Source organism: Aedes albopictus, unplaced genomic scaffold (genome assembly GCF_035046485.1).
Source record: "Aedes albopictus strain Foshan unplaced genomic scaffold, AalbF5 HiC_scaffold_244, whole genome shotgun sequence".
NCBI classification, from domain to species: Eukaryota; Metazoa; Arthropoda; class Insecta; order Diptera; family Culicidae; genus Aedes; species Aedes albopictus.
This window is the reverse complement of record NW_026917029.1, coordinates 25,737-35,206: the sequence shown is the minus strand read 5'-3', so window position 1 is coordinate 35,206 and position 9,470 is coordinate 25,737. Positions and strand designations below refer to the sequence as shown.

Below are 9,470 nucleotides of genomic sequence, written 5' to 3'. Positions count from 1 at the left end.
GGAGTGAAAACTTATCATAACTTTCATTTTATTCTTTAATTCTTCAAATAATCAATAGCTTTCTAGTTAACATCATTTTGCAAAATGTTCAACACAATATTTTGAGAATTCCATCTTGAAGTTCTCATGCTGCATAACCTAAAGTTCGTTCAAACTAATTTAATAATTCTCGAACTTGGAATACACTTCTTTTTGTTTGACCAATTCCAAAAATATTCATCTAATTGTTCAGAAATCTGCCCTTTTGACACGCCAGAATCCAGATATTTTCTCTAGCTCTGTGCTTATTTCCACCCACTTGCAAACAATGTTAATGTGCTCAGTAAACTTGTTCTATTCATTGCCAGATTGCTGTTACATGAGCAAAGCAGTCCTTTTCTGTGCCAGCTTGCTTTTCATTAATTTGAATCACAATCACTTCCAATTCTTCCTTTAATTATATTTCCTTCATACACTTTTGCCGCTTTTCATCCATTGACTGTTTCCATAAAAAGACGAAACTGCTCCAACGGTTCTCTACATAAATTAATCGATCCTTATTCACGCCATATTATTATTTTTCAGTACACTTTGCGAAGCAGGCCATTTACGTGCCAGCTTGCTCATAACAACCAATTTCATAATTCGGTAGAACATCTATCCTTCATCACGCCAGATTTCCAAACTTCATCGAGCAAATCTGTCCTTATCACGCCAGATTGCTATTTCATTATTGCCGCAAAGCAGTCCTTTACACGCCAGCTTTGTTGAAAATGATCTTTCTAGATTTACAGTAAGTCAGTCCTTTTTCACGCCAGACTACTGCACTCTGTAACAGTAAAACTGTCCTTCTTCTCGCCAGTTTGCTTTACATGTTTTCTACTTTCCCTTGAGTACAAATTCTTCAACGATTATACACATGAAACAATCTGTCCTTTTTTCACGCCAGATTGTTAATTTTCTGTACATTTACGCACAATCCATTTACGCGCCAGCTGGCTAATAACAACCAATTTCTCAATTCGGAAGAAAATCTGTCCTTCATCACGCCAGATTTCAATATTTCATCGAGCAAATCTGTCCTTATCACGCCAGATTGCTGTTTTATTATTACCGCAAAGCAGTCCTTTATACGCCAGCTTTGCCAATATTTCTAGATCTACAGTAAGTCAGTCCTTTTTTTCACGCCAGACTACTGAACTTTGAATCCGCAAAACTGTCCTTCTTCTCGCCAGTTTGCGTGGCATCTTTTCAACTTTTCCTACTTACATGGGAGGCTTCACTGCGCCAATGTCGTGACCAGAGCTACCCTGACACTTGTCTGCAGCTCTGTAACTGCAGTGAGGAATCTACAAATCCTCGCACTGCCGATCAATTTCACTTTCGGCGCTCCCCGACTGGCAGAGTGCCGAAAGAATCGCACCAATCAGTCCTGGTGCTCCTGACTCCGTCCGTCGTTTTCAGCTTCAGTCTATCAACTGGTTTGCGGTCCGTTTTTCGTGATACTTTGTAGCTCGTTGGCATCGTTTTTTCTTGTTCGTTTCTGACAGTCGCTTTCACTGTGAAGCAATGGGCGATCTCGCCATATAGAAATGGGGATGTCTCTTTTTTAAGTATCGATTAATAAGTAAATTCATTTTTCGCTTTTTATATTTTTTTATTCTGTTCCCAATCTCATATCCTACAGTCCTGACATTTCTTTCAGAGTATATCGAGGCATTCACCAAGACATTCTTCCAGCAATTCTTACAAGAATTTGTCTTGGATTTCCTTTCAGCTTCCTCAGAGGATTCTTGACGAAATTTCTCTCGTTAATTTTTTTTACAAGGAATCCCCCGGGATTTATTCCAAGATTCTTCTCAGGGTTCTTCCAGCGATTCCATTATTGATGCCTCTCGAACTTCGTCTATATATTTATGTTTCCCGCGATTCGCGATTGCTCTCTGGATTTGATTGCATCCATTAAAAAGGATTTATTTGTAGTGATTTTTCTCAAAAGAATCATCCAGGGCAAGATCCAGGGATTCTAAGGGAAATATAATAATTGAGAGGGTTAGAAGCAAAGGGGTCTAAGTGCCAAAATCGATAGCACAATTTAGGCATAACCGAGGTTTAAAGTTTTTCACCAATTTTTCATCCCATACAAAGTGTATGAAGTTTCAAAATCGACCCAAATTTCTCCGATTTATTGTATTTTTATTGTATTGTATTGTATTGTATTGTATTGTATTGTATTGTATTGTATTGTATTGTATTGTATTGTATTGTATTGCATTTTTTCATATGTTCAGCTCAAAATCGACAAAATGGCCACTTATATCACTTTTCATCTGGACCCCTCTATTTTTTAACATATAGAATCATTACATACACATATTAAAAAGAATATACCTAAAATAAAAATTCAAAAATGTTAAAGTTGATTGTGAAGAATATTATTACTGTCACGCTATGCGAGGATGTCCTTATGATTTCTGGAATAGTCCTAAACCTAAAACATAACAAAAATCGAGTTTTATCCCTCTGACACGAAGTCGACCACATTGAATTTCGCTAATTTTTTTCTCTGAGTAGCAACTGCTTACCGTGTTGCAGAGATAAAGCAGCTTTTAGTACTTCTAAAAATATCCCATTAGATTTTTCAAATCTACAACTACAATTACAAAGCAAACAGTATGTTGCCGACAAATACACTTTGAAATGATTGTCGCATCAGCTGGCTGTCCTACATACTGGGTTGTTCATTCATAATTAGCTATGTGTGAGTCGCAAATAATGTCGCGTCAAGTAAACGTAAGTGATGTTGCATGACAATAAAACCGGCATTCGAAGTTAGCAGGAACAGTTTTGTGGTGCATACTATAATAAACTATATGTATCGATTATCATTTGTGTTTTAAATGGGAAGACTTTGGAAACGTGTTTATGCAAAATCATTACCCAACATTACTACTAACAAATAAAAATATGATAAGAATGACCTACAAATGAGGATTAATACACAGCGAACTTTATCAAAGCAATTTTCAATTAAATAAAAGTTGATGACACTAATATTTAATTTAAAAAAAATATAATAAAAATTACTAATGGAATTAAACATAACTAGAGCTCAAATCCAACATTTCAAAAAAAAAGCAAACAAACAAAAAAGCCAACGACACGCGACGTTCCCAAGCGGTCACCCATCTAAGTACTAATCGCGCCCGATGTTGCTTAACTTCAGTGATCGGACGAGAACTGGTGTTTTCAACATGGTATGATCGTTGACAGTACCAGTCAATCCGGGAAGGGGTGTTATACTACGCCAAACTGAAATCGGCGACTTTAAATCTGATAAGTTAGATCATAAAACAAAATGCCTCTAATTTAGGCCAAATTTTTACAATCATATTAGGTAATTGAATCATAATTCTGGCATGGAAGTTTATCCTAATGCACTTAATAGAGTCTTCATAAAATGAAAAAAAAAACGACTTGCGCATTTTTTTAATACAATGCACACCCAGAAATGGAATGTATGGAATGTATTATGATTGTGTCATAAATTTCAATTGGGGTTTTAAATTAAGAAAAATGTATCGTTTTTATTTTATACGAAAGAGCACCTTTTTCTGAGCCACTATGATTTTTTTTCAGATTTTTAGAACTTTATTTTGGTACCTAAAATCAATTTCAAAGAGATTATTAGAAATCGCCTTTTGACAGCTGGGCAACTGGTTGACAGCTCCACCCAGTACAAAAATGCGACGAGGGGTGATTCGACAAATCGCTCCCATACAAACTTCAAATTGATTTTTAAATAGGTTCCCGGGCACCAAAATTCATGAAAATTTTGATTTCGGCTCAGTTTTGCATGCAGATTCAGAACATGGAATTATCTCAACACCGCTAAAGAAGCCAATTATGATTATAAGTCATATGAAACGAATCGTCTTTAATTACATACTATTATTTCGTACGCAGATGCAAATATGGCTTTCCACATGCAATCGACAATGTGTGGCGACTTAATATAAATATCAACAGTCACAGACATGTATTCTAGGAAAATTACTCAAATGTAACTCTTCTTGTAAACAAATTTGTGGCCCTGAGAAGGGCCGTTTGTAAAAGTTGTGGTACTTCGAGAGAACAGATTTACTTCGAGCTGGTGTACTTGGTCACGGCCTTGGTACCCTCAGAGACGGCGTGCTTGGCCAATTCTCCTGGCAAAAGAAGACGGACAGCCGTCTGGATTTCGCGAGATGTGATTGTCGAGCGCTTGTTGTAGTGAGCCAGACGGGATGCCTCAGCAGCGATCCGTTCGAAGATATCGTTGACAAAGCTGTTCATGATGCTCATAGCCTTCGACGAAACACCGGTATCAGGGTGGACCTGCTTCAGCACCTTGTAGATATAGATGGCGTAGCTTTCCTTCCTGCGTTGCTTCTTCTTCTTCTTGTCTCCCTTGACGACGCTCTTCTGAGCCTTGCCGGACTTCTTGGCGGCCTTTCCACTGGTCTTCGGTGCCATTTTCAAACAACTGTATACTTTGAAATCCAGAAACGAATGATTCTACCCAGGCGATTGCCTGCTCTTTTATACCCCTAGAATAGCAACGGACGCTCAACCCCTTTTCTGCATTACGTATACCTACTTCTCATTTGCCCATCCCTGTATTGGAGTCGCGTAGCATATCACATGTATAAAATAAACGTGAATATTCGTTTTCCTATCAGTACTGTTTCATACATTCATATCGTTAGCACCCGCTCTACACATCTTTATCAAAATGTCTGGCCGTGGCAAAGGAGGAAAAGTTAAGGGAAAGGCAAAGTCCCGCTCGAATCGCGCCGGATTGCAATTCCCAGTCGGTCGTATTCATCGTCTGCTTCGGAAGGGCAATTATGCAGAGCGCGTTGGTGCCGGTGCTCCAGTCTATCTGGCTGCTGTGATGGAATATCTGGCTGCGGAAGTGCTTGAGTTGGCAGGAAATGCTGCCCGTGATAACAAGAAGACTCGTATTATCCCACGTCATCTACAGTTGGCCATCCGCAACGATGAGGAATTGAACAAGCTTCTGTCTGGAGTAACCATCGCACAGGGTGGTGTACTGCCTAACATTCAGGCAGTGCTGTTGCCCAAGAAAACCGAAAAGAAGGCCTAAATCATCTATCTTCAACACCCTAACACAAAACCGTCCTTTTCAGGACGACCATTAGATATTCAATGAAAGAGTTATGTTAGAAAATGATTATTTTGCTTTATAATTTGAGAAACGCTTGGTTATAATTGAAAAATACCCTGTACTAGTTTGGCTTTCAGTTTATTTCCATCTGCTCAAAAAAACTAACACATATTTGCACACAATAAACACAAATAGACATATTTTTACGTTTTGTGGTTGGTAACGACAAGTAAAGGAAAGCAAATAAGGTGGATAGTCTTTTCGAAGAGACTTGAAATGTTTCAAGGAATAACGTTCATAACGCACGGATGGTGGTAGCAAGTCGTAAAAAATAAACATGTAATACTAGTTAACAGATCTATTTTATCCTGAGAACGATTTAGGCGAAGAAGCCAAAGTGAAAAAATAATATCCACTCTTCTGACAATCATTGTGAATACAAGATATGACTGACGAGTAATTTAGTAACCAAATTGATACAAAAAGCCTATAGAAAAATATAAGCTGCAATTTTCCCATAGGTACACTATATTTGGAACAATCTCTTCATCTATAGTATAGTATACTATAGTCCAGAATTATGAAAACATAAGCCTGACTCAGAGGACTATCAGCAGATTACTCCAGATATTTTGGAACTTTTTTTTTTTTCAAGTAGTGGAAGTGACGCCCGACGACAAACAATATTAATTGTTAATTAACTGATAGCTTCTCAAATAAAAATTAACTATGTCATTGAATTATCCTGTGTTCATAATAATAAATAATCCGATTTCGAGGAACGGCATGTTACGAAACTATACCACATGCATCTAATAAAACCCCAAATGACCACTAGCACAGTCAACCAGTTTTGTCAAACAAGAATTGTCATGAGATATGGACAAATAAAAACGTCAGTCGCTAAATAATTAATTATGTGAAAGAAATACAATGGATTTTTCAATGTACTATACAATATACAGGAAAACGAAGATATAACTCTTTCTAGAAGCTTAATTGTGGCCCTTAGAAGGGCCGTTTGTTTTTGGTCAAAAATGTGCTCTGAGATCACGAGCGTCACTTTTTTCACTGAACTTAAGCACGTTCACCACGGATACGTCGTGCCAGCTGGATGTCCTTTGGCATAATTGTGACACGCTTGGCATGGATGGCGCACAAATTGGTATCTTCAAACAATCCAACCAGATAGGCTTCGCTGGCTTCCTGCAGAGCCATAACGGCCGAGCTCTGGAAGCGCAGATCAGTTTTGAAGTCCTGGGCGATTTCACGGACCAGGCGTTGGAAAGGCAACTTGCGGATCAACAGTTCGGTGGACTTCTGGTAACGACGGATCTCACGCAGGGCAACAGTTCCTGGCCGGTATCGATGAGGCTTCTTCACTCCACCGGTGGCTGGAGCACTCTTGCGAGCAGCTTTGGTGGCCAACTGTTTGCGAGGAGCCTTTCCTCCAGTGGACTTACGAGCGGTCTGCTTTGTACGAGCCATTGCTAGTTGAATGTAAACTGAATACGATCGAATAAAGACTGAAAATGATGCCTGAAAGGCAATGAGGGTTGCTTATATACTGTCGCTCGTGTCTGGGTAGAAGCAGAAGAGAATAAGTTAACGAGAAAGTGCAAAGAGGGAATCCAACCGTCGTTTTACAGTATAAATTAGGGTGCATGCTTCCGAACAGACATCAGTTTGATTTCATTCGTTCGAGTCGACACAACGCACATTACCCCAAATAAGCAGCAATGACTGGCCGCGGCAAAGGAGGAAAGGGTCTTGGAAAAGGAGGCGCCAAGCGTCATCGCAAAGTTCTGCGTGATAACATCCAGGGTATCACAAAACCCGCCATTCGTCGTCTGGCTCGGCGTGGTGGTGTCAAGCGTATCTCCGGTCTGATCTACGAGGAAACTCGTGGCGTGCTGAAGGTGTTCCTGGAAAACGTGATCCGTGATGCCGTCACCTACACTGAACATGCCAAGCGCAAGACAGTCACCGCTATGGATGTTGTGTACGCACTGAAGCGCCAGGGACGCACTCTGTACGGTTTCGGAGGTTAAGCTGTGTCAGCATCACAAATTCTTACAACAAAACAGTCCTTTTAAGGGCTACCATTCATATTCAAGTAAAGAGTTATTTTCTCTAATTTTCATATGGACTGTTAAGGCTGAAGCTGGATGACCACCACTTATGTGAATTCTTAAAAATATATGTTTTTTTTTTGCATCACCACATACATAACAGAACCCATTTTTGTATTAATTGCCGAAAATATAAAACACATAATGGATCAGCAATTTAAAGCCTGGTTTTGTTGTAGGATACATTTCAATAGCCGATTTACCACAGATCCAAAGACGAGCTATCTAGTTTTTAATGGAATTTGCGTACAACCACTTACAACCGTTGTTCGGTTTCAACGTGAAATTTTCAAATCATTTTCAAATATTGCACCTCTCAGCAATTTCAAATCTTTTGTAATATACCTGTCAGTCATAACTGGGTATCTTGAATAATATTTTATCTCATTAGAACTGAATTTGAAAGTAAAAACTGATGTGAAAATTTGTCTTGTTATAAAACAGGCATTATAGGATAATCAAGAAAGCAAGACACTGTAAGGCTATCCATACTGATGTAGCAAAGAAGTACTAATCCTTCGAACAGACAATCACATGATACAGTATAGGTTGCCTTAGCAATAGAAAGAAAATCTGAAATCAGAATTTAGAAGTAGAAAGATCCTTAAGGGTTATTATTTAGGACTAGGAATTATTTTCAACTTATAACTCTTTGGTGAAGTCAAATTGGTAGTCCTGAAAAGGACTGTTTTTGTAATGATTTTACTCTTTACACTTTAACGGTATTGAACCCAAGCTTACTTCTTGGCGGCACCTTTTTTCGGAGCAGCTTTCTTAGCTGGAGCGGCCTTCTTCGGCTTGGGAGTCTTGGGCTTCTTGGCAGCAGCCTTCGCTGGTTTGGTAGCCTTTTGCTTGGGAGCTGCAGCCTTCTTCACTGTTCCGGCTTTCTTGGCGGCCTTAGCACCGGATGCTTTGGCCTTCTTCTCACCAACTGGTTTCTTGGCAGCAGGCTTCTTGGCCTTCTTTTCACCAGTGGCTTTCTTCGCAGCTGGCTTCTTGACAGCCTTCTTTTTCTCACCTACAGCCTTCTTGGGTTTCTTCTCAGCCGCAGCCTTATTATCCTTCAGCTTGAACGAACCTGAAGCACCGGATCCCTTGGTCTGAACGAAGGTGCCCTTCTCGACGCCAGCTTTCAGAGCCTTTCTGATGAAAATGGACAACTTGGCCACGTCGCACTTGTAATTGGCCCCGATGTACTTCTTGACGGCCTGCAGAGAAGATCCCTTACGTTCCTTCAGATTCTTGAGAGCGGCCAAGACCATTTCGTTCGCTGGTGGATGAGTAGCTGGTTTCTTTGGCTTCTTGGCGTCTCCTTTGGCGGCTTTGGTCTTCTTCGGGGTCTTGGCTGGCGAGGCAGCAGGCGGGGCCGCGGCGGCAACTTCGGTGGTGGTTTCAGTCATCTTGATTGTAACTGGATTTAGGTACACTTGTAGGTAAAATAAACGAATGGGGATAAAACCGAAAAGAGCTTGGGTCTTTATTTTGATGTCTGTGTTAGGAACACATGAATTTTAAAGTAAACTATCATGGAATGATTTATTTTTAAAATTAACTCATATAAATTACTTAAATATAATTTATACAAGAAACATATTGCAAAAAACCGTTGGTGCAACATAGAGATAAAAGTTGAAATGTTGAGGTATAAATTTAGTTTCGCATTATACATGCCCAATCATTAGAATTTGCTCTTATGCTTCATTTAGAGTACGACTTCTATCTTTCACCATTGACAATTTTTGAAATACATCAAAAAATAATGATTATAACTATGTAGACTGTGTAGTGATTAATTTAATTCAATTGTTAAGAAGTTTGCCTACTGAATACAATGTACACCTTTAGTGATAGATAATTTTTAAAGTCATAAATGGGCGTTAAAGTTTAGGTTTATGCTATACTTCGCTCTGCTTCTTAGGGGTCGAGTTACTCAATTGTAGTACAAATCTGTAGTAATTGCCAATAACTGAATGAATTCGAATAAAAACAATACTTGGCTATGTTCTTCCAACTTTTTTCTTTAATCAGTGCCAATGAAATAAATAAAGGCACAAATGCGATGCGAAGCAGTTGACCCATCATAAGTACGGATTTACACATTCCAAACGAAGGTGTTGTCCGCAATGTGAATATTTCTAATTTATTAACAAACAAACCCACCGACTGCGAATTCAAAGTCTTAGAATAGC

At 39.1% G+C, this 9,470-nt stretch overlaps 4 protein-coding genes and 1 non-coding gene across 5 annotated transcripts; 2 read left to right on the top strand and 3 right to left on the bottom strand.

Annotated features, from left to right (window-relative positions):
* Positions 1-3,131: 3,131 nt before the first annotated feature.
* Positions 3,132-3,250, bottom strand: LOC115264795 (5S ribosomal RNA). Its single transcript, XR_003896356.2, has one exon. It is a non-coding gene; the product is annotated as a 5S ribosomal RNA (ribosomal RNA).
* Positions 3,251-4,095: 845 nt separating this feature from the next.
* LOC109420134 (histone H2B-like) lies at positions 4,096-4,538 on the bottom strand. Its single transcript, XM_019694447.3, has one exon. It carries the CDS (start codon positions 4,492-4,494, stop codon positions 4,120-4,122), a length of 375 nt encoding a protein of 124 aa, XP_019549992.2. The 5' UTR covers positions 4,495-4,538; the 3' UTR covers positions 4,096-4,119.
* A 151-nt stretch (positions 4,539-4,689) lies between these two features.
* Positions 4,690-5,279, top strand: LOC109623442 (histone H2A). The gene has a single exon (XM_020077977.3). It carries the CDS (start codon positions 4,754-4,756, stop codon positions 5,126-5,128), a length of 375 nt encoding a protein of 124 aa, XP_019933536.1. The 5' UTR covers positions 4,690-4,753; the 3' UTR covers positions 5,129-5,279.
* Positions 5,280-6,817: 1,538 nt separating this feature from the next.
* LOC109431229 (histone H4) lies at positions 6,818-7,204 on the top strand. Its single transcript, XM_019707443.4, has one exon. It carries the CDS (start codon positions 6,889-6,891, stop codon positions 7,198-7,200), a length of 312 nt encoding a protein of 103 aa, XP_019562988.1. The 5' UTR covers positions 6,818-6,888; the 3' UTR covers positions 7,201-7,204.
* A 94-nt stretch (positions 7,205-7,298) lies between these two features.
* Positions 7,299-8,737, bottom strand: LOC109420125 (histone H1). The gene has a single exon (XM_019694437.3). The coding sequence runs from the start codon at positions 8,679-8,681 to the stop codon at positions 8,019-8,021; it is 663 nt and encodes a 220-aa protein (XP_019549982.3). The 5' UTR covers positions 8,682-8,737; the 3' UTR covers positions 7,299-8,018.
* Positions 8,738-9,470: the final 733 nt, after the last annotated feature.

Coding starts and splice junctions, on each gene's coding strand:
- LOC109420134 (XM_019694447.3), bottom strand. CDS start 4,494: ATGGCACCGAAGACCAGTGGAAAGGCCGCCAAGAAGTCCGGCAAGGCT.
- LOC109623442 (XM_020077977.3), top strand. CDS start 4,754: ATGTCTGGCCGTGGCAAAGGAGGAAAAGTTAAGGGAAAGGCAAAGTCC.
- LOC109431229 (XM_019707443.4), top strand. CDS start 6,889: ATGACTGGCCGCGGCAAAGGAGGAAAGGGTCTTGGAAAAGGAGGCGCC.
- LOC109420125 (XM_019694437.3), bottom strand. CDS start 8,681: ATGACTGAAACCACCACCGAAGTTGCCGCCGCGGCCCCGCCTGCTGCC.